Source organism: Terrapene carolina, unplaced genomic scaffold, assembly GCF_002925995.2.
Source record: "Terrapene carolina triunguis isolate 2854851 unplaced genomic scaffold, T_m_triunguis-2.0 Scaffold25, whole genome shotgun sequence".
Classification (NCBI taxonomy): Eukaryota; Metazoa; Chordata; order Testudines; family Emydidae; genus Terrapene; species Terrapene triunguis.
The window spans coordinates 536,883-561,567 of record NW_020664376.1 but is presented as its reverse complement, the minus strand read 5'-3'; the positions used below and the strand labels follow the sequence as shown (position 1 = coordinate 561,567).

General features: G+C 41.6%; 1 protein-coding gene across 1 annotated transcript in view; it reads left to right on the top strand.

Annotated features, from left to right (window-relative positions):
• Positions 1-24,020, top strand: part of LOC112116014 (probable phospholipid-transporting ATPase VA) — a 141,429-nt gene extending 117,409 nt beyond the window's left edge. The window contains exons 11-21 of the mRNA XM_024213290.3: positions 2,911-3,014; positions 3,185-3,311; positions 7,363-7,547; positions 8,952-9,273; positions 10,324-10,400; positions 13,238-13,363; positions 17,095-17,295; positions 19,398-19,478; positions 19,571-19,675; positions 19,965-20,152; positions 20,618-24,020. Of these exons, the coding sequence (XP_024069058.2) occupies positions 2,911-3,014; positions 3,185-3,311; positions 7,363-7,547; positions 8,952-9,273; positions 10,324-10,400; positions 13,238-13,363; positions 17,095-17,295; positions 19,398-19,478; positions 19,571-19,675; positions 19,965-20,152; positions 20,618-21,332 (2,231 nt within the window). The 3' untranslated portion in view covers positions 21,333-24,020. The remainder of the gene's footprint in view (positions 1-2,910; positions 3,015-3,184; positions 3,312-7,362; positions 7,548-8,951; positions 9,274-10,323; positions 10,401-13,237; positions 13,364-17,094; positions 17,296-19,397; positions 19,479-19,570; positions 19,676-19,964; positions 20,153-20,617) is intronic.
• The last annotated feature ends 665 nt before the right edge of the window (positions 24,021-24,685 follow it).

Genomic DNA, 24,685 nt, shown 5'->3' with positions numbered 1-24,685 from the left:
TGTTTTGTAACTTTTGGATTCATAAATATAGCAAAGTGTAGTAATTGCTCTTACCTTCCTTCTCAGCACTATGATCAGCTGCCATAAGTAGGTTGTCTTTAGTAAACTGCTCTGAGTGACCTTAAGTATCAATTAATCTGTCCATGGGTACAAACGCTATCTTGGTTGTTCAGCTTCATTCATGGAATTGTACTTGGGGATCCATCCTGCAGGGACCTTATCTTCAAGAGTCCCTTAGGCCCAAAGGCCTGTGACCATGCTTATTGCTCTGGCCTTAGACTGTGATTGTTGTCTGCCCTAGCCAGGAAGCTGGGACTAGAGACTGCTTACTGCTCTGTCCCACCCAGAGGGCCAGAGCCATTGATGGCTAATTTACTGTTGTTTGGTGCCTGATGCAGCAAGACAGAGTGGCCCCCCTCCAAGCCTGAGACCAAGGGACCACTACAATATCCAAATGTCAGGTTCCATTACCGGAACAAACTGTCTGGCTACGGAGGAGGACATTTTAAAGTATGATGTACATGCAAGCCAGAAAGCAGATGCAAAAATGCCATGCTATAGCTTGAGTGTTATCTTGTGAATAATCAGAAACCACCAATGAGCTTGAAAACTTGTAAGATTTCTGAATTTATTACATTGGAGCTATTTGTTTTTCCAGTTGAGACTATGAAAGCTGGTGTTCTCACACAATATGCAGAATTTTTCAAAGCACTTGGATTATTCCCAGGATAATATTCCTTTCACCTTGCCAAACAGGGACTCCTACAGTCCATAAAGAGGAAAGTTACTGTTTAAACTGAGTAATCAACTTGAGCAGGAATTAGATTACATACGGGTCTCATTAGTAAAGCAATGACAGGTTTGATTAACTCACTTGTGGTCATGGAAAAAGCCCAAACAAGCAAACCTGACTCTCTCTTTGGTTCTGAGTAATTAAACAAACATGTCGTCCTTTGCCAGCTGTTGAAGACATCACATATACATTTACGAGTGTGCACTGTTTGAGTGGGTGAATGCAAGGTCAAGGTACTGGACAACTGCATAGACACCACAACTATCAACTTTCAAAATAGATTTTGGCTGATTCCTTTGGCTACGTGTGCTGGACATCCTTGAAAGAATTATAATTGCCAGTTGTTGTAAAACAATTGCATACAGATCAAATCCAAGAATTCTGGCAAAGAAACCTGTCTTAAATTACTTGATTATCATCTGTTTATGTGCAACAACTTAGATTATATAATTGTTGAAGATTATTATAACAGATTTTTCAGATAAGAGAATTGGAACACAACCAGAAGAGTGACACCAGATTTAAAGGCTGGACATCCTTGAAAGAATTATCTTTCCAATTGTTGTAAAAGAGTTGCATACACACCAAATCCAAGAATGCCAGCAAAGAAACCTGTCTTAAGTTACTTGAGTATCAGCACATATCTTTTGATAAGTTACTCTCTCCGTTGTTGGTATGCATATGTATTCCCTCAAAACTGTTTCCTAAAAGAAACATGAAACTTGAAGTTGTGAAGCCAAACCAGATTTAAGCAAGGTTGGGCAAACAATGACAAAAAGCCAGTTCTACTATAAGTCTGCTAAGCCATTGTTAGTAATGTGCACTACCATTGCTTAGGAAACTTAGGACAGGGACCTGCTGCCCTGAAACAAGGAAATGCTGAAAGAAAATAATACCCCAAAAAATCAACTACCAGAAAATAAAAATATAAAAGGAAATTAATAAGATCAAAAAGAAAAGCAGAGTTATTTACCATGACAAGGAAAAAGGGCCAGAGACTTCATGAAGTTCACTAGGGACTTTGTTGCTGCTGTTGATTTTATCTGGCAGGTGCTCAGATACTATGGTGTTGAGTGCCAGTATAAAACTCCAAGATAGATAAGACAGACATCACATGTCCATACCCTGGATAAATATATCAATCATCACTATCGTCATTTGATCTGATATTAGAAAGTTCTATTCTCAAGACCCGCTGCTAATATCCTTGCTGGGTGAGAGCAAACTTACCAAGAACTGCTAACACTATATCCACCAAACTGTGCCTTCCCAACCCCTTATCTCCAGTTTCAATCACAACTGTGAACCATGTAAAAGCAAGAAGTTCCAGTGACACCAGTATTGCCTGAGGAACACTGCATAGGCCTATCCCTCTGAAGTCATAGGTCTTATAAACCTAGAAAACTTGTAGACTTTCAGAAACTATTTTGGTTTATAGTAAACTTGCTGCCTCAAGATATCGAGGTTTCTCGAGTATCCTCACTCTGTTGTTTCAACCTAAAATGCTTTCTCTTGTCTGCTTCTATGTTCACTTTATCACTGTTATTATAATTAATTCTTAATATTGGTTATTGCTGTGATCGTACATTGTACTTGAGTCTGTCTTGATCCTGGAGGATAAAAATATCATCCCTTTCCAACTCTTGAAAAGATCATTTTGAGAACTTAGTATTATTTCTAAATAAAATTAAATATCTTTTCTACCCACATTTATTTAGAAACATTTGGTTAATAATGAGATTTTTGATACATAGCCCATCTGCTTCTGTTTATTGCCAGTTTGAAAACACACCTCTGTTCGTGACATACATGGTTGCTATGGAGATTATCATGATGTCACAAAATACTTGAGGAGCAGATGAATGCTTAATAAGGAAAGATCTCATTGTTTGTTCTTGGTGACTTTTAAACAGGGAATTAAAAAATAGATAGTATGTAAAGAGAATTGTTTCTAAATAGAAGGCTTTTCAAAATTTTCCATGAGACATCAGGAGCTCTTTAAAAGTATTGCTTCTTAAGCTTTTGTACAGTAAGTGCTGAAGAAACAATATATTCTCTAAGGCCATTTAATTGCTATTATTTTTCATTCATTAGTTTTCTCCTTTATTTTTAACTAGTTGACCCTAGAGGCAATCATCAAAAAAAAATCCAAAGCAAAACTCAGAATTACCTTAATCTGTATGCTGTAGATGGGCTGCGGACCTTGTGTATTGCCAAGAGAGTAAGTATATGCAAGCTCTTAGTTTGCTTTTAAGGAGAGTATTGACAAATCTTTTTGTTGCGGTCCATTAGCAAGAACATTTATTAGGGATTTTTTTTTCATTTTACTCAGTAATGCATGAATGCTTATGCATCTTTTTGGATGTACTCTTACCTTCTCCTTTTAAATAGGTTCTAAGCAAAGAAGAATATGCTAGTTGGTTAAAAAGTCATTTAGAAGCAGAATCTTCTATTGAAAACCGCGAAGAGCTGCTGTTTCAATCTGCACTTCGTATAGAGACAAATCTGCATCTACTCGGTAACTACATGAGAGCCGGACATGAAATTAAAATGTGTTAAACATTTTCAAAGTTCGATTTTAAAACTCTGCTCTATCTTTTCAATGATTTCTATGCATACAGAAACTGGTTATTACTGGACTTTCTCACAAGAGTCTCTTGCATGATCGCAAAAGAATGGGATAATAATTAACATAAGACACATCCTGTTTGCCTTGCTTAGGTAACAATTTTATGCCTGATGTAATACCAACTTAACCAGGGGTTCCCAAACTTGGTTCATGGCTTGTTCAGGGTAAGCCCCTGGTGGGCTGCGAGATGCTTTGTTTACTTGAGAGTCCGCTGGTACGGCCGCTCGCAGCTCCCAGTGGCCGTGGTTTGCTGTTCCCGGCCAAAGGGGGCTGCGGGAAGCGGTGGCCTGCTCTGCACTGCTTCCTGCAGCTCCCATTGGCCCGGAACAGCGAACCGCGGCCACGGGGAGCTGCAAGCAGCCGTACCAGCGGACGCTCAGGTAAACAAAGCATCTCGCAGCCCGCCAGGGGCTTACCCTGAACAAGCCATGAACCAAGTTTGGGAACCCCTGAATTAAAACAATGGTGTAAAACTGGGGATGAACCTGACCCATTATCTTCAATGAAGTTGGCTGACCTGAGTAAGAAAAGCAGGATTTGGCCCAATCTGTCTGCAGATGTTCGTTACAGTGATGGTGCATCTTGAAAATACTTGAGATTTTTCATCCCTCTCGGGCACCAAACACTTTGACAAGTCTGGGAAGTAGGAACTCATTTAATCCTGGACTCTCTGGTTGACTTGTTGTGTTGCCTCAGGCAAGTCACTTAGGGTAGGATTATCAAAAAGTACTGTGCATCAGCCTAACTGCTCCCATTGAAGTCAGTAGTAAAATTTCCCTTGATTTCAATGGGAGCAGAGTTAGGGTCACATACTGAGTACTTTGAAAGGTCTAAGTTGTAACCTCTCTGTGGTGCTCATCCTGCAAAGATTTATGCATATGCTTTACACAAGTGGTTTCATTGAGACGGCCCATGTGTCAGGCGACTGGAGCTAGGATTGTCTAGCCTAGTGATCAGAGTGGGCATCAGGCAATGGTGATTAGAGCAGGGCTTAAATTCTCACAGAGTATTTCCCAGAGCCCGAGGACTCGGGGCTTCCACCCCATGGGGGGTGCCGGAGCTTGGGGCTTCTGCCCTGCGGGGACACCAGTGCCTTGGGGCTTCTGCCCCATGGGGGACGCCAGGGCTCAGGGCTTCTGCCACATGGGTTTGAAACTATTTACCGGAGCTCTGCTCTGGACAGCTCTGGATGAATTTAAGCCCTGGGCATCAGGAACCAAGGTCTAGGGTCAGAGCCTGAACCAGTAGTCAGAAGCCAAAGCCATAGGTCAAGACAGAGGTCCGGAACTAGAGCAAGTAGGATAGCAGGCAAGGAGGGGATCAGGGCAGGAGCAGGACAGAGGCAAGGCTGGGGGCAGGACAGGAGCAGCAGGAACAAGTTAACACTGGAACAGGCACAGTAGTGGGCATGAGCATTGAGCATCCAGCGAGCTGCTGTTGCTGCTGGCTTAAGAGTGGCCCGCTGGTCCCGCCAGTCAATCAGGTGGTGTGGCCAATCAGGCAGCCTGCTGCAAGCCAGCTGTACTCATGAGGCTGCCTGGAGATTAGCTCTGCTGCAGGCCCTGATTCCTGACACCATCTACATAAAGTTAAGCACTTTCGTGTTTGGACGATCAGGGCCTGCGTGCTCCGAAGAAAGGGGATAATAACAGTCACTTCCTAGGGATCTCGTGATGTCATTAACATTTGTAAATGTAAAGGATGGTACAAGTGCTAAGTAGTTCTATTTATTTACTTAACTAAAATGTCAAAAGCTCAATAAATTATAAATATCTATTATTTCTTCAGACAATTAGTTTCTTTCTCTGGCAAAGATACCTGGAACAGTGCTAATGTTTTTAATCATTTCAAGCAAATGTGACTGGGCTGCTTCTATTGACTCTGCGTGTACAGACACATCTTAATAATAAATAAAAACATAGTTAACCACAGCTGGATAAGTACAAATAGACTCCAGCCAGAAATAAACAATCTGTTCTGCCAGTTCTCCTCTGACAACCTCAAACTGTGGTAGAAGAGACTTTGAGTCTAATCACATACTGGTGCACTATGGCAAGCACTGCAGGATTGCACCAGTGAGGTTGGGAGAGATACATCTCTCCCCTTGCAGCTGTGCATAGGCAGTAGCATTCCTTGTAACCGCATGGACTGCTCCAGGCTAGCACCTCTGTTGGAACTAGTCTCCCCAGAATACTCAGAGAGGCAACAGGACCTCAGCACCAGCCAGCAAACCAGCGGATGTGCTGTACCCTATGAACAGGTGCTGCAGAACTAAAACTCCCCCTCATCTCCCAGAGACATTGTGCCTAACTGAGGCACAATCAGCCTGATTTTCTTCTAGCTTACGCTGGTGTAAATCAGTTAAACTCTGATGACATCAACAGAATTATATTGATATAAAATGGTGCCACACAAAAGTCAATGGAAAGACCCTCATTGATTTTAGCAGGCATTGGACTAGGCCCAAGACATTGGCTCGGGCCCTGGCCAGGTTCTGTGCCTTCCTATCACCCATGTTTTGGTCTATAGCATTAAGCAACAGCTTAATGACTTGGATAATGTAGTGGAGAGTATGCTTATAAAATTTGCAGATGACACCACACTGGATGGGGTTGCTAGCGCTTTGGAGGACAGGATTAGAATTCAAAACAACCTTGACATATTGGAGAATTGGTCTGAAAGCAACAAGATGAAATTCAGTAAGGACAAGTGCAAAATATTATACTTAGGAAGGAAAATAAAATGCACAACTACAAAATGGGGAATAACTGGCTGGCCAGTAGTACTGCTGGCAAGGATCTAGGGGTTATAGTGGATCACAAAATGAATGAGAGTCAGCTATATGATGCAGTTGTAAAAAAGGCTAATATCATTCTGGGGTGTATTAACAGGAGTGTCGTAAGTCACGGGGTGTAATTATTGCCCTCTACTCAGCACTAGTGAGGCCTCAGATGAAGTACTGTCTCCTGTTCTGGGATCCACACTTTAGGAAAGATGTGGCCAAATTGGAGAGAATCCACAGGAGAGCAACAAAATGATGAAAAGATAAGAAAACGATATGTTTTCTCTTGAGAAAAGAAGACTAAGGGGGGGGCCTAATAAGTCTTCAATATGTTAAGGGCTGTTATAAAGAGGAAGATGATCAATTGTTCTCGTTGTCCACTGAAGGTAGACTAGAAATAATAGGCTTACTCTGGTCCTGCCTCAATGTAGGGGGCTGGCCTAGATGACCTCTGGAAATCCCTTCCAGCCCCATATTTCTGTGATTCTATGATTTACCCTCTGCCATATCTCATTTGGGACCCAATGTCATACTGTGACAGCCAGAATCAGCAGTGGAGCAGGGAGAGGCCCAGTCTAGGCTTCCTGCTCTGTTGCCATGCATCCAGCCAGTAGTTGATGAAATCCCCTCTTGGAGATTCTCTTAAAGGGCACAAGACCCTGTGAGCCTGCTAGCCATGTGGCATAAGGGAAGCAGAACAAGACCTTCTGGGGTGGAGCTAGCCCCTGGGAGCAACAGTATCTTCCCTAGCAACAGCCAGAAGAAGTAATGGAGGCAACAGAGCAGGCAGAGACCCAGCAAGAGTACTATGGAGGTTCCCCATACATTCTAATCCTGTTGGTACTGGTGATGTCAGCAGACTGCTTTTTAGGATTTGAACTCTGGATGATGTTGTCTGTTGACTGATTGGTTATTTACCCCAACCTCATCTTTCCCCTCGCCTCACAGCCCCTATGCTGCCTGCAAAAAAACTGTTGTCATTATTGATCATGGTGGTCAGAATTTAATTTACATTTGTTAAATTAGAGGAGTTATCTGCCAATGAAGGTGACTGGTGGTGTTTCCAAAACCAGATTTTAAGACGAACTCATGATGTAACAGTTTGAGTAACCAAGTATTTATTTAACATTGATTTATTTGCTTTGTTCATGTGTTCAGGTGCAACTGGTATTGAAGACCGTTTACAAGATGGTGTCCCAGAAACCATTGCAAACTTACGTAAAGCTGGGCTGCAAATTTGGATTCTCACTGGAGACAAGCAAGAAACAGCTATTAATATAGCTTATGCATGCAAGCTACTAGATCATGATGAGGAAATCATCACCTTGAATGCTGAATCACTGGTAAACAGATCCTTGTCAGATGGTTAAATGTTAGGTTGAAGTCCAAATGTGAACTAGTTTTGCTTTGATTTTGGCAGCTGCAGTTAAAAGGTTGATTGCTTTCGTCTTCTTTTTTATCTTTCTTCTTCCTGTTCAATCTATATTTTGGGGATAGGATTTGTATGTGGATATTTATTTATTAATTATTTATACTCCCATGGGGTGGGGCTTCAGCTTTCTGCCCTGGGCCCTAGCAAATCTAATGCTGGTCCTGCTTGGCAGACCTCCTCCTGAAACCTGTTCGCGCCCCCAACAGGGGGCCCCAGACCGCTGGTTGAGAGCCACTGGGGCATACCATGGTAAGGTACATGCCAGGACATAGTATTCACTTATTTCTTATTGGCACCCTCTGAAAATACAAAAGCAATCTATCATATGTTTTTGAAGGAGAAAACAATGAACTGCCTGTTGAGAATAATTATTTTAAAACCAATGGACAGTAATACTAGATAATTCACTAATTCATACTCTGCTACATTGATTTTTCATTTGATGGTAAGGAAAATGTTTGAATTTCAGTGCTCATAGTCATGATGGACTGATAACCCGAGATACAGTCAGGCATTGCTCAGCTTGTCTTAAATACACAATAGCAAGGGGTTTGCTGATATGGTCAAACATAGAAGGAACCATGTTGATAGCACCAAAGTAATTGAATGTGGTGATTAAATCAGTTTTCAAATCCAGAACTGGAGGTAGACTGGCACTATCCAACTACAATTCCTTTCTAAAGGAAGGAAAAGATAACTATGGTCCATTCTTAGTGTAGCAAGTTAGCTGGTAAATTGATTTCCTATGATTTCACTTCTTTACTTCTGATAACTTGAAAAATATTTTGCTACAAGACTGGTAGCATTTTATCTTAAATTTTCATATGTTACTAATACATTCTATTAATTCAGTTTGGTTAGGATATAGATTTTAAAATAAGTTAAATAACTTTTAATTGGCATTTACAAATACCTGATCAATGATTTGATTAATAGGCATTCTGTGATGCTCATCACCATAGTTAGCTCAGCACTGGATTCTCATTCTATCACATGTCAATTCTGCTATTCTGAGGACAAGCTGCAAGAAATCAGTTTAAAAGACAGCACTGCAGGTTAAAAAGTAAACAGAATTGCTTTTAAGCCCTTTATTTATCCATTGCTGGCAGTATCTTCTGCAACAAAAATTAAGTGTTTTTAGATGGGGTAAAGAAGGAGGAAAGAATAATAGAAATAAAAATTGTCAAAGTGGAATCAATAGTGCAGACTCTCATGTTCCCCATTTCTAAATTTATAACAAGCACAGTAAGTTGATTACATGATCCCACAGCAGCAACTTTCACTTAAACATATTTATTTTTGTATTGTATTTCAGGAGACAAGTGCTGTTCTGCTGGACCACTGTCTGCAATATATAGAGTCTAAATTTTCAAACAACACAATAGACAAGACTGCTGGAAACACGACAGTTGGGTTTTGCCCTCTCTCTCCACCTTCATCTTCAGTGCATTCCAGCTTGGGCCTGGTGATTGATGGAAAGACTCTGGCTTATGCACTGGATAAAACACTAGAAGACAAATTTCTTTCACTAGCCAGGAGATGTCGCTCGGTTCTGTGTTGTCGCTCTACCCCACTGCAAAAAAGCATGGTAGTAAAACTAGTCCGAGATAAACTCAAAGCAATGACCTTGGCAATAGGCAAGTATCTCCATTTAAATGAGCCTGTATTTACATGCACACACCCCTTATGGATTTCCCTTTTCTTCTGGATACTTTAGAAACCTAAAACCTTCAATTTTAGTTTGAAAATGCTTCTGTGAGCTTAAGAGCATTTATTCCAAACAAAAATAGAGTTTCTAAGGTGACATCTGGGATTACTTCCTGCAGAAGCTGGCCAAATGGAGCTGGTCTACTCCACAATGGTGCTTGAATAGAGCAACGTTTTGTAAAGAATTGAGTGAGCTGACACCATTGACCACTGCTTTGCAGTATAGATCAGGACAAATCTGTGTTCAGCATCATTTCAGCTACTCATGATTAAACCCAAGGCCGTCAATTTTTTATCATGAGTAGCTGACGGTGCTGAACACCAGTTGTCCGGGACTACAGTGATTGTAAAGTTGTGATCAGCATCATGTCAGCTAACATAGTTCTTAACAACCATTTTCCATTATGTGGTTGATAGTGGGGACTCTTTGTCAGTCAGCCAGTTCAGAATCCTGCAGCACCCACAAGATTCCCGCACTTTAAATTGAGAAAGCTCTGCTTATTCCTCACACAACCCTCCTTTCCCCACTCTGAGTCCAATGTCATAGAGTTTATCCCATTGTGCCCAGCCTCATGCCCAATTTTAGGGTCCCTTAATACTTCCAGTCAGTTAGTTTGCAGCAGGAATGTTTTCAGGAGTTTGTTTCCCTGTTGCACATGGTCTCCTTAATATCCATGCAACACAGACATGATCTCTGTATTCCAGGTCCCATTAAAGAGACCCACTCATACAGAAGTACTCAGATTATGTTTCCTTGGCATGGTATAGCAAAAACCTAGATAGATAGACGTTAAGGGCCTGGTGGTCCCTTCTAAGGCTTTGAAACTGTAGTTCCATGAAGTACAGGTGTTTCAAACCTGGTCCCTATGCCAGCCTTTCTCACTGACGCTTTACAGTCACCTATTTTTTCCTTTGTTTTTCTGCCATTAATCATCACTGCTTTATTAATATCAAACAATGTTGCATCCTATTGTTACTAGGTGATGGAGCTAATGATGTCAGCATGATCCAGGTGGCAGACGTGGGTGTGGGGATCTCTGGTCCAGAGGGCATGCAGGTAATGTGGGTTGTTTATTGAAAAGTTTCCCCAGGAAAACGTTGGACCAAATGTTTTCCGTATGTCTGTTTGCATCTTGCCTCCCAGTCAGTGAGAGCAAGTTACCTCTTGACAGACTGCAAAAGTATACGAGCAAGTTGCAAGCTGCCCTGAGGTGTACCAGTTGGGATTTGTAAAAAATCACTTATGCTTGAGTTCGAGCATATGTTTCTTATCCAATCTGTGGTGAGCTTAAACATTTTACATTCACCTCATAAAACTCAAATTACAGGAGGTCTTTCAGCACATTTACTTCTTAAAGAAATCAGTTATTAATTTTAAAAAGCCCTCAGCTATGTCCTATTTCTATAATAAATAAAGATTAAATTGACTTCCCCCTCTTTCATGTTCCTCCTCTGGCTTTATTTCTTCTGATCTCCTGCACTGGTCCTGTAAAATTATCCTCTAGTGTGGCTGGACAAATCTATTTACCTAATGCAGCTAAGATAGGTGGCCCTGAAGAGTATAAGCCTCAGAAGGCTGCATATCCCACTTGTGCTCCAAGCCAACTTATTGAGACAATATGCCTAAGTAGTGCACAAGGCCTGCTCTCCTCTCCCTGCTGGCACATGCAGGTTGGATATGAGTTTTGCTCTACAGCCCTTGGAATGTGAGTAGCTGCAGCGAGAGTTAAGGGAGCGCTAGTTTGGGTGGGGAGGGGAGCTCAGCCCCCCTGATTGTCATGCAGTCCATGTAAAACCTTTTCCCTGTTTGTCTGTCAATCAGCTGGGAAGAAGCTGCCCCTGCTGAGATTTTTTGGGGATTCACTCAGTATGCCTGTGTTTCTGGCCATCATTCCAGAGAGCCTGATTGCTATATATGGCAGGGCAGTTGGGCAGTAAAAGATGAAACCTTGGGCTAAGACTGAAATAGTTTTTTTTTAACAGGGCTTTCTGCTGTAATCAGGATGAGAGTAAGGAGTATACTCAGCAGATGCTGAGCCTGGGAGCCTCACACAGCTTCCCCAGGCTTTACAAGCATGGGGGGACATTTGGGTTGAATAGAGCCTACCAAGCGTGGAATCCTGAGCAGGCTATTTGTACGAGGGCCCATTCCAAGGCCTACTGAAGTCAGTGGGAGTCTTTCCATTGCACTTTGAATCGGCTGCTAGCATCTCTGCGTGAACTCAAACCCCTGATTTCTCAAGAACATCATTTTAGTTCCCAGATATAATACTCCACGTCTCTCGCTTTCTCTGTCTCTTCTTTTTCCTCCTTCCAATTCCTCTTTTCAGTTGATCTTGTAATTCTGAGACATCTGGTCTTTCAGTGTCCCTAGCCATTTCAGTGCATTCTGCTCTGAAAGCTTGTCATTTCGCTTGTTATTCCATTAAACCACCTGGATTATTTCTCTTTTTATGTTTATTTTTTAATGAATGTTCACACATAGTGGGAAGGCTTATGGATCCCCCGCCTTTGATCCCAGGGTTCCGTAGGAAATCATGCATGCCTTTGTACAATAAGCAGCTGTCAAAATTGTATACATGCAGGTACTTCAAAGGAGTCAAGCATCTGGATCTCTCAGACAGCAAACTGGCTGATTTATTTTTCTTTCACATGCTATGGAAGGAGCAGCATGGAGTATGAACCACGCTTTCCTATGCAAAACCTGGGGGGTGGAGGAGAATGAACATGTCAAGATGCTGATATTTTGGGATAAGATAAATATGCAAGTGTAATTGGATAAAACTATCTTTCCATTCCTTCATCCATATCAAAAATAGACCTTTAAAAACTCTTAGAATGTGTTTTGGAATAATTTGGTGGAAACACAAAATAAAGAAAAGTAAACAATTTTACCTCATCATTCCATAATAGAATTAGAAAATGGGTAGGGGTGAAGGAAACAGATGTAGGCATCCTTGTGAATGAATAAGACAATAAAAATTTAAATTTAAAAAGCAATACAACTGTAGGTGGAATCTGTGGCCAACTCAATGCCCTGGAGGGATCTAAAGCAACTGATATACCGCTCCATTCATGGTGAGGTCTTAAATCTTGGGCATACTTTACCTTGAAATTTAGGCAGTCAAAAGTAGCTATGATATAGAAAGAAATGGTGGTGATTCGTACCATAGATGTGATTTGGCAGGTTCTAAAATTTCAGGGGAACCTCTTCTGTAATGATTTCTCACAATTTAGTGAACTTGAATATAGTTAAAACAAATTTCCTCAGAATACTGAGATCTCAGGGGAATGTGGGTTGGGCAAATCTTTGCAAGTCAAGATCATGATCATTAATTAAAATAAATTATTTGGGTGTTTTGCCTTTTTATCTCCACTAATTGTAATGTAGCATATTATTATTTATCTCAGTCATTTGAATCCCTCCTGAAAACTCCCTTCTTCTGCACAAAATAATACTGTCTTCTTTGTATTTCTTAAAAAGAGAAAAGCTCACAGCCATCATCTATGAGCATCTGTGCAATCACACAACTATAACTCTTGGTCCTTCCTCACCCCACTTCCTTCCTATGGTTTGTCACTCGTGTCACCATCTGTAGTAGTGTAGATTGTAATCTTCTAGGAGCAAGGACACTGTCATTTTGTGTATTCTCTGAAGCACCTGGTTTGCTTTTGGGCACTATAAAATTATAACGATTTGTGAAAGCATTGAGGAAACAATGGGCCAGACTCTTCTTTCACTTACACCAGGGTGGAACTAATCCAATTCCATTGGACTTTAATGGAGTTACTCTTGCTTTACGTTTGTGGATGTTTGCAGGATACTCAAATGCACTGTCTGTGTGTCTTAGGTGACACTTTACAATAATGATTTCAACTCTTCTTTCATTGAAGGCAGTGATGGCGAGTGACTTTGCAGTCCCAAGATTTCGGCATTTGGAAAAGCTCTTGCTTGTTCACGGGCACTGGTGTTATTCCCGGCTTGCCAATATGGTGCTGTATTTCTTCTACAAAAATGCAGTAAGTGTTTGACTTGACAGTTTTGTGGCTCTGCGTGTTTCCAGGGTTTATTTTGTGTGAAATGAGTATGAGGTCAGCCTTCAAATGGTTTTATAAATAAGCTGCAAAGAAGCTTGCAGAGTTGAAAGACAGCTGGCTGCCATTCACAGGAATAGAGGCCCCACTCCGTGATAGCGACAGTGTGCTGCAGAATGTGCAAATTAGGTAACATGAATAAGAAGTGCTGCTTAACAAAAGTTTCTTTATAGAGCAGTACCTTTCGCAAAAATCTAGCTGGCTAGATATAGGAGCCTTTAATGCCAAGTCCACCCTGTGCTGGTCAGAAGTAGTAGTGGATGTGTTTTCTCTTCCTAATCCTGTTTTATAATTCCTTGTGCAAACTGTAAATTGTCCCCAGTGACCTGAGCTAATTTGGGCCATCTATACTTATCAGCCAAGCATATTGGAAGTGTTTTTGTTTTCCCTGACTTCCTTCAGCCAAATAAATACACTGTGAAAGGAGCACACTGCAATACATATCCAAGTATGGGCCTGAATCTCCTCCCAGTTACACCAGTGCCAGTCATGAATAACTCCATTACTAGATACGGGGTTATTAGAAACCCACCTCCTCAGTCCCTTTGTATCACTCACACAGTACTCGAAGATGCAGCTGAGGATTCCTTTAGCACAGAAGAATCATTGACTGGCATGAAGATATTGTGGATTTGCATCACCTGCACACTCTGTTGAGAGTAGGGATCATGAAGGAGTGGGATGGGGTGGGGCCAGGCCAGACACAACACTCCTGATGCTCCAGAGCATAATGGGAGTGAGAATATAGCCTCATGTGTGTAACTGGGAGGGCAAGTAGCACCTGGTCTAGTTAAGGTTGATTTCCAACTTCTGTCCCTGCTCATAATTTTCTTATAATCTAAAGATGCCGTGTCAGGTCTCAGTCCAGGGATCGGCAACCTTTGGAACACGGCCCGCCAGGGAAAGCCCCCTGGCAGGCCGGGCCAGTTTGTTACCTGCCTCGTCCGCAGGTTCGGCCGATCGCGGCTCCCACTGGCCGCGGTTCGCTGCTCCAGGCCAATGGGGGCTGCGGGAAGTGGCGGCCAGCACATCCCTCGGCCCGCGCTGCTTCCTGCAGCCCCCATTGGCCTGGAGCGGCGAACCGCGGCCAGTGGGAGCCGCGATCGGCCGAACCTGCGGATGCGGCAGGTAAACAAACCGGCCCAGCCCACCGGGGGCTTACCCTGGCAGGCCGTGTGCCATAGGTTGCTGATCCCTGTCTCAGTCCAAAGGTAACTTTTAATTGGCATGAGACAGGGCTGTATTTTTCCTCAAATTGCTGACCAGGATAGGAACACCGTGTGTGCTAGGTAAATAATAAAAATAATCATTGGTTGAACTATATTTGCATTAACATGGGCACGATAAAAATATTCTAAGCATGTTCTGATCAAGAATGTCATACTTGCATGCTTTCAAAAAATAATCAAAGTAAACACTTCCAAATTCTGAAGTTCCAAAGATCTCACTGAGCCTTAAAAAGCAAGCCAAATTTGAAAAGTTGACCTATCCTAGTGCTGCTACCATTGGTGGAGCTTCACCTGTGGTAATGCAATGGCAGGAAACTTACAGAAAAATGCTGGTGTACACAGGCTCATGGTTCTAGGCTTGATCCTGAAATGTGCTGAGCATCTGCACCTTCCTATCTATATATTTCTGTTGTGCCCATCACCATGATAATACCGAACCTCATCAATGAAAGTGGAATATTATACTTTCAGAGAAGTGTATTCAGAGCAATTTTATTTTTAAATCAAAACACTCTCAAGAAATATATGTAAGTACATTCCAATGATCAGCATGCAAAGATTCAATTTATACATTTGCATTTTTGTTCAATACTTGTAAAATCTTACATTCCAATACACCCCTTTCCCCACCCCCAATTACAAGTATTATTTTTTCATGCTGTATTTAGTAAGACATCCAACTGCAGACATTTTCTGAAGCTGTTGCCCCCAGGCTTGAATGAAACTTAAGAATCTCTGTTTGTGTTTGCTCTGCTTCTGCTGCCTTCAGAGCCCGTAAGAGCAATCCTAGTTGCTACCAACCCTGAAACCACAGTGGGAAATAGAATTTATAGACCTGAATGTGTCAGACATATAGTAGTTTCCCTCAGGGAAGGAGAATTCTAACTTCCTCTAAGATGCAAGTACCGGATTCATTCACAGGGAGACCACTCTTGATGAATTGTCTACAGGGAATCAAGATAACTGTGCTGCATACATTCTGCTAGATCTCTATCTCCTCGGGTTTTTACATTTGCTTGTATTGTGTCAATTTCCATTCTGCAGTAGAACTTATCTAGCTCATAGTTTAAGCCGCGGATTGCTGCAGAAACCACGCTGCAGGATTTACAAAGGTGCTGCAGGGTAGGTCCCAGCTGGTCATATGGCTGCTTCAGGTGGCGTATAAAAGGAAGGGAAAGCTGGGTCAAATGGGAGCTAAGGGAGAGGGCACAGCCTCTCCCCTCCTAGCTAGTTAAAGCAGGGAAACCCTTTTAGGAATTACAGCCAAGTATTTTCAGTTGATTTGCTTTAAATTTTTGTAATTCGTTGGTGGATAATCAACGAGTCTGGAGAACAGGGACGTAGAAGGACTGAGGCTTGGAGCTTTATTTCCTTCCCTGGCTGTAAACCTGCCCAGCAGTTTACACCTCCCTTTTCTAGGATTCAAGTTGTGGCATCCAGTCTCCCCTCAAAGCTGAAACAAGCATGTCCTCATCTCCAGACACACTTTACCTCCATTTATAGGTAGATACATCACTAACAGCTGGGCTCTGTAGTTTAAATGAACCCCAGCTGTTCTACGGACACTTCGGCTTTGCTGGTCTGGTTGTCTATCCCACATACATGGTAGCAAAATGGGTTGTGTGTTTTGTCCATCCCTGGGTGACCCCAACCTAGCTGGAGGCAGCATTCCCAAGACCAGGGTCATCACACTCCCTCAGTGTGAATGATTTACCTTTTCATTTTAAAGTGAGGATTGTAGAATGATACATCTCCACCCACTGTTAATCTGATGAAATTGAAAATCAAAGATATTGTGGTGGTCAAATCAAACACAACTTCACTGCAATGTATAGTTCTATCCTCCTGGCTGTGCTCTTCTCATTACAGTCTTGAAAAGAGCTGAAAAGCCCAGTTATCCTCGTGCTATCTACTTTGCCTTTGTGAGCTAGCTAAGTCTCCAGAAAATTCTCAAACCAACACAAGATATTGAAATAGAAACAGGATCCTTCTTATGACAGTAATAAACAACACAATGAGATCTACATTCATGAAATATATGTGGAATTCCACAAAAAATGGTGTCATTCATTTATATTTAGCTGCATTTTGTATTCGAGAGTTATAATTGGATTGAAAATTAATTTCATGTGAGGCAAAAGCCCCAGTCATATCCAAGACCACAATCCTGTTAAGACTTATACACATGCTTAACTTTAAGCATGAGTAGTGGGAATGGGAATAATAAATAACAGAAGATCAGGTGTCCTCAGTAGGGACTACTCATGACTTTAAGGTTAAGCACATGTGCAAGTCTTTGCAGAATCAAAGTCAACATGATTTCACAGAGCCATGGAGAGATGATGTACTGAGATTTACACTGTTTTTTTCCTACTTGTTTTAAATTCCTGACTGATCATGCTTCCTGTACTGCTGTTTTGATTGCAGATGTTTGTGGCCCTTCTCTTCTGGTACCAGTTCTATTGCGGGTTCTCTGGCTCTTCAATGATTGATCAGTGGTACCTGATCTTCTTTAATGTATTATTCTCTTCTCTTCCACAACTGGTCACTGGTGTGCTGGATAAGGATATACCAGCTGAAGTGCTAATTGGTGTACCTCACCTCTACAAAAGTGGCCAGAAAATGGAGGTAAAAACTTTGCCTTTCAGAAGATTTTTTCTGATGGTCATGAGTTTAAATGAAAACCAATCTTGGTGGCAAAGGACACAATGGCACCGAATAAAGCTAAAGAATGGGAGTCTGAGAAACTGTTTTTCTTGCTTGTTAGCATTTCTAGGTGTAAGTCTACACTGGGATAAAAGACCCACAGCTGGCCACGAGGAGGGAGGGTCTCAAAGCCTGGCTTCCAGTCCAAGCCCAAACATCTACACTGCAATTTTGTAGCCTTCAGCCAGAGCCCCACAAGCCCCAGTCAGCTGACCCAAGCTCTGAGACTCGGTGTTTTCATTGCAGTGTAGACATACCCTATAATAATCCTAACCAAAATATCTAAATGCCAGAAACTAAATATGCAGAGTCAGAAACCCTTCATGGAAAACACGTTAGCTGCAGCCCATTTCTGTGTAAACTGCAAGGAAAGGGGCAGAAGGCCATCAAGCTAGACCACTTGTGCTGATTGCAACTGCAATTTTATCATGAGGGGAGAAGGGTGGCTTCTCGGGTTAGCAAGACTATCATTGTCAAGAGATGTCTTCTTGATCAGAAGCCTTACAACAGCTTCCTCTAAGACAACTGGCACCTTGGCCTCTGAAGGGAGTCACTGACTCTCTCAACCAACAGTGCACCCAGTGCTTGGTGCATTACATTTCTAGTAATCTATCTAGATGCTATACTTGAAAGAAGAGGTGGGGAATTGCAGAACTGCTCATTTACAATGTGTTTGTCTTTATCTTCTTTTTTTAATCAGCTGTTGTTTCTGGGTTTTATATTTCCAGCCTTTGGCCTGCTGCTCCAGAACATTGCAATTAAAGTTCCACAAAATAAATGCCCCTATTTACTTCCCTACTAAAACAGGACAAAAATAGCTAGTCACTGATTTAGTTGAAGCTGATTTGGAGGTTTTATTTGGTTTTCTTCATTGACAAACCAGTCTAAAGGATGATTGATTTGGCAAAACAGTCAGCAGATTGACAAGAGAATTCTTTCATGTTCACAGTAGAATTCTTTCTCAAAGTTGAGTCCATTGTCCATTCTGAGGTTCTTTGAATGCTATTAAGCAATTTCATTGAATACCTGTCTAAAAAGACTTATAAAAAAAATTTGCTAAACCATTCCTGCTTGTAGGTAGCCAGTAATATCCTCACTCTTCTCTTTGAAAAAGATTTTAATTGGAGCAGTCTACATGTTGTTTCATTAGACCAAAGAACACAAGAGTTTTATGAAAGTCTCATTTCTAGGCTTAGGAAACCATGAGCTAGGGGGAAAAGGAGCTTAATGAATTCATGAAAAAAAATTATCACAGGAAATGTGTAACCTGCATAAGAACATTAGTAAAATAAATGAGCATTTTACCGATCTATGTTTACAAAATGATTTCCTCTATACCCAGTTGTTCTGTATGATAATTCATGTGAATGTAAAAAATGGTTAAATTATTTATACTAATGGGTTAGTAAAATTCAGTACTGTTTCTTAAGGACTGATTATATTGCTGTGTAAATATTCATTAAATATTGTTGTGGATTTTCCTTTCAAAGTAAGCTGCATACTTTCACATTTAATCTTTCTTGAATATATAGTCTTTCGTTTTATATGTACAAGACTTGGGGCCAGATTTTTAAATGAGTTTAGGTGCCTAACTCCCCACTGAAATCAGGCACCAAAATACATTTTAAAATCTGGTCCTTAAACCCCAGTCCTGCAAAGATGTAAGCATGTGTTGAAGTTTGAATACCACAAGTATGTAACTCCACTGAAGTCAATAGGACTAATTATAATGCATAAAGTTAGGCATGTATACAAATCGGTGCTGGATCAGGAGCTCAGATCTAAAGTATACCCTCTTGTGGAAAAACTCACAGAAGAGGATGCTTTAGAGGCAGAAATTCAGGTCATGGAAATCCCAACTAATCACTCCATCAGGAGGGTGGGGTTTGTTGGCCTCGGAAGGGAGAAGAGTGATGAGGTTGTCTGCACAAGCACTGGAAGAAATACATTTCAGTTCAGATTTTTGTCTAGTACTAACAAATGGCTTCTTCGTTAGACTCTTACTGTATGTTTTTGTGTCACAGGAGTACCAACCACACATGTTTTGGATGAACATGATTGATGCACTCTATCAAAGTCTCGTTTGTTTTTACATCCCTTTTTTCGTAAGTTATCCATTCAGACATCCTATTTCATGCAATGTGAGGAGCAGACCTGAAAATACAAATTAGAGTAAAGCCCCTTTCCTTCTTTTCAGACTTACTATGACTCAGAGGTAGATCTATTCTCCTGGGGAACGCCCATCACCACGATAGCTCTTTTCACCATTATATTACACTTGGCTATTGAAACCAAAACTTGGGTAAGTCGTCCACATGGAAATTATATAGGAGCCTTCTGGGATATTTTACCTATTTCCTTAGTGTCACTCTTTAAAATCAAGAAAAGCGTGTTTTATTCCCTCAGCACTGTCTATTTTTATCAAGCATTTTAACCAAAAATGAATATGGTTTGAAACTGCGAGCAGTGAGCAGCTTTGTAATCCTGTTTGTAGAATAAGGATTTGTGAAATTACACTGATGTAAATACATTCTGTGCATGGATTTTGTACCATAAAATTAAAAATCAGTTTTTCTTGCTGTTTCTTCTAGACTTTGTTCCACTGGTCATCTTGTATCTTCAGTATCCTTTTATTTTTCATTGTGGCTCTGGTTTATAATGTTTCTTGCCCAATATGTTATCCTCCATCCAATCCCTACTGGACTATGGAAAAATTGATGGGAGAGCCTGTGTTTTACTTGATTTGTATTATATCACCAGTTGTTGCATTACTGCCCAGGTATAGTATCTTCCCCCTGTGTGTGTATATGTTAGTGGCTCGTATACTTTGGGGTGGAATGAGAGGAAAGGCAAAGGGATGTGCCTGAATATGATTTGGGGTGAGGGGCGTTTCTAATTTTTTTTCTTTTTTATTGTCAGCCAGCTGAAGTATATTATTAGCTTCATTTGATTATTTAAGGCTGCTGGCTAACAGAGTCCAATTACTTGTGTATTAGTATTATCGCTGGTGGGTAGTTATTGTAGGTCACATTATTGTCAGGGTACTCAGAGCTCTTTGGGCAATCTTTTTATTTTAAATGTCAAATCTAAAGAAAATGAATGAACTGTGGTACTTGCCTGTATAAACTCTCATTCTGTTAAAGTAATTGTATATTCTGTTCTGTGGACATTTTTCTCTTGATAAAATCTCAAGCAGATCCTCTTTCTTTGATTTCTTTTCATATGTACATTTTTCCTCCTTCAGATTTCTGTACAGAACCCTTCAGGGGACCGTCTTCCCAACCCAACTTCAGCTTGGACGCCAGTTGAATAGATTGCCTCCAGAGACTCGCAACCAGATTCCGAACAGGTTGAATATCAAAAAGGAAACCATTCCCCAGAAATCCCCATGTGCAGAACATTCCCCACAGAATCCTCAGTCAAATGATAGTGATTGTTTTAAGGCCTGCAACCAAACCCCCTCTTCGCAATCATCTCAGTATGGAAATGACCCAGCTTTCCCATCAAATACAAAGGCAGAACACACAACAGGACTGAGTGTTACTGCTTCTCCTCCTGGATCTCTGTTATGTGAGGGGAAAAAACACTTCTCAGTGGCAAACAGTCAAGAACGATCCCTGGGATTTCACGAAATTACTCACAACACTTCAGAGATGGAGTCAATGTCTGTAGAAGAAACGTTCCCATGGAACACAACAGTCGACCAGTCAAGCTTTAGTTTATTGAACTGGATCACATCAACTCCCCTGTTCCGTCGGTTTGGGAGAGTTTTACAGCTGTCACCACGTCGTTTACAAAATGAAGTACAGGACAACATGTGTGTGCTTGGCTCCATATCTTCTTTGCATCAGGATTTCAAAGGCTTAACAGGGAAGAACTCAAACGACTTCCAGGAACAACTTAAAGGGACCCCAACTAATTTCTGTAAAAGTGAAACTCTTGAAACCACCTTCTTATGACATGGGCCTTGAGTACATTTATATATTTTCTATTTGCACAGATGTATAGTGAAATTACTCTAATTGTTTCCAGAGATGAAACAGGCAATCAAAGGTACAAAAAAATTATTTAAAAATGTTTAAGTGCTATATATTGAAATAAGAGCTTTAAATATAAAGAAGAAAATACACTTGAATTTTTTTCATCTCATTTTATAAGAAAATGCAGGTTGTTTCTTTTTCAGTTGCTTCTCTTTCATTCTGGCAAGTATTGCAAGCAATGGACCTACCTACCTTGTCCAAAAAGTTTGGATTTCAGGAGCAATTATAGACATGATTATAGTTGGTTCAGCAATCATGGAGGGGAAAAAACATAATGATAACACTACATCCCAGCAGTTTGGATAATTTGTCATCTGATTTAAAATAAAAAATCTCTGTGAGGTCTGACAATCAAGTTTTTAAGGGGAAAACTGCTGGGCAGATCTTTGAAAATATCATACCTCTTTGTAAATATTAACAGTATCTCACCACCGTATAAATACACCAGCATCTTATAAATGTCACCGTAATTGAATATCTCCTCAGTAGCATTTTATTTCTCATGATAAAACAATAAAGAAATGACCATCCATAATACAAAGTGGTTGCCCAGTCTGGCGTTAATAAGAGTTCAGTGCTTCACTTGCAGTCAGTAAAAATAGCTTGCATTTGGCAGGTCGGGCCATTCCTTTTAAAAAGAAAAACCGTTTTGCTTTGTAAAGAGATGTTGGGGAGGGGAGTGATTGTATGTTGTATGTGCGGTATGATATAAGTCAGTGGGAATTGAGAGCACTCTCAGCATGCAGCAGTCTGCTCCATTGAAATGCCACAGAACTTGCTGAAGAATGTAGGTCCAGTTAAAGAATACATGGAGAGCCCTTTGTTATAGATTACAGCCTCTTTCACTTCTAGTCCAGTGACTTGAAGCCCGAATCATTAGTGGCCATCTTTACCTCGGGAGGCTGTTTTGGGTTTGCATCCATAATCACATAGCGTGTGCCATCTCCACACATAAACTAACACAGGATATGGGGATTGGTCCTGCTTTGAGCAGAGGGTTGGACTAGATGACCTCCTGAGGTCCCTTCCAACCCTGATATTCTATGATTCTATGATATAGTTGTCACGTATTGTCTTTGCAACTTGAGTTTTCAGAACATCCTATTTTTGTTTAGTATTAGTTGTGTAAGCTCAAAACTTGCACACCTCATTCTCTGTGTGTTGACAGGAAATCCCCAGCCATATTGGCTCCCATGGAGTCCCTCAACCTTAAGCCCCAATATTTGCCATACACTGGTTTCTAAGCCTCTCTGGGTATTTTTAAAAGGGTTTCCATGTTGGTCTCTTCCCACAAACACAGACCGAATTGGTCATTTCAAAATGTGAAACCTGAACAAAGGGAAGAAGTAAAAGCAATATAAATAAAGGGTTAGTATCAGGCTTTATTTATGTTGCCCTGATAAAATGTGACACACAATCATACAGCCAAACTACATTTTGGGATGAGAATATTTCTATCCTCATTATGAAGTAGATATTGAATGTGCTAAATGAATCCACAACACTCACATATTCTAGCTTTTCATTAAACATGAGATTAACTTGGGGAAGGACTTGTGATTCAAGCAGGGCTTTATCATTTTTTCCTCACCTCCAAAAAGAATGTGTTAGGTCTAAAATAGAGGAAATCTCGCTTCTTTTTAATAAATTCTTACTGGCGGAAAGTGTTGTAATGCGTCTATATTCTATGTGGTTACCTTAGGAATCAGGCAATGGATTTCTACACATGCTTAGATCACCAAATGCATCCCATAGAATCCTGTTGGAAGGATTCATTTGTCCAATAGATCTTGCAGACATTTAACATGGACTATGCAGCATGTGCCAGTCCAAAGAACTCTCCTAGGGGGAACTACAATCTCTTTTTTTAATGGCAAAGGAAGTAATGGCTCACCTTTTTAAAGCAATATCAGTGTGAAAATATTGCCGTCTGGGAGAAACATTTCCTCAATTGTAAAACAGGATGTCAGGGTGAAATCCACTCCGCCCACATAAAGCCAGAATAGTCAGACACCAAGTGGGTGGAGTTTGGAGAGGCCGGGGCCATGAAATCCACTCCCTGGCCCAACAATATCTGTGGCCAGGGCAGGAGGTGGCTCTGTATGGCCCTTGTGGCTGCGATTGCAGCACTGCTCCAGATGCCCCAAGGCAGGTATGTAGGGTGTTGGGGCCACTGGATCCATGTAAATACAGAGCGTGTGGCCCTTTCGCTTCTTTCCCTATCATTATTACTGCATTGTAACAGCACTGGAGCCCTGTTGTGCTAGGCACTGTATAAACAGATACTAGTGACCTGTACATTGATTTTCAATAGCTAGATATAAGTACAGTAATATTAACAAAGAACTCTATCATCTTACTGCCTCGATTTCAGATGTTATATTTCTGGCAAATATTTACTATGAGGCAAAACCTGGCATATAAAATCTTGAAATGGAAGCAAAATTGTACCCCAGTATTATTACTTGGTTCAGCTGTATTTAACTTGTATTTAACTATGTGCCAAGGTCATAATGCCTCTATTTTTGATGCAGATGTAAAACCAAGACCCCGGTCACTGGTGACTATTGATAGTCCTCTGATCCAGTGGTTCTCAAAGCTGGTCCGCCGCTTGTTCAGGGAAAGCCCCTGGTGGGCCGGGCCGGTTTGTTTACCTGCCGTGTCCACAGGTTCAGCCGATCGCGGCTCCCACTGGCTGCGGTTCGCCGCTCCAGGCTAATGGGGGCTGTGGGAAGGGCGGCCAGCACATCCCTCGGCCCGTGCCGCTTCCTGCAGCCAGGGCCGGCTCCAGGGTTTTGCCGCCCCAAGCGGCGAAGAAAAAAAAAAAAGCCGCGATCGGCGGGAGCTCCACCGCTCCGCTTTCTTCTTAGGCGGCAATTCGGCAGCAGGTTCTTCCCTCCAAGAGGGACTGAGGGACCTGCCTCTGAATTGCCGCCGAAGAGCCCGACGTGCCGCCCCTTCCCCTTGGCCGCCACAAGCACCTGCTTGCTGGGCTGGTTTCTGCAGCCGGCCCTGCCTGCAGCCCCCATTAGCCTGAAGCGGCGAACCGCGGCCAGTGGAAGCCGCGATCGGCCGAACCTGCGGACGCGGCAGGTAAACAAACCGGCCTGCCAGGGGCTTTCCCTGCACAAGCGGCGGACCGGCTTTGAGAACCACTGCTCTGGTCCTTTCCACAAGTTCAGAGGTGATACAATTGATCCGTGACGCTGGCCCAATTCAGATTACAGTCCACATCGATTTAAGGGCTTTGTTGAGGAAAACAGCTGATTCCA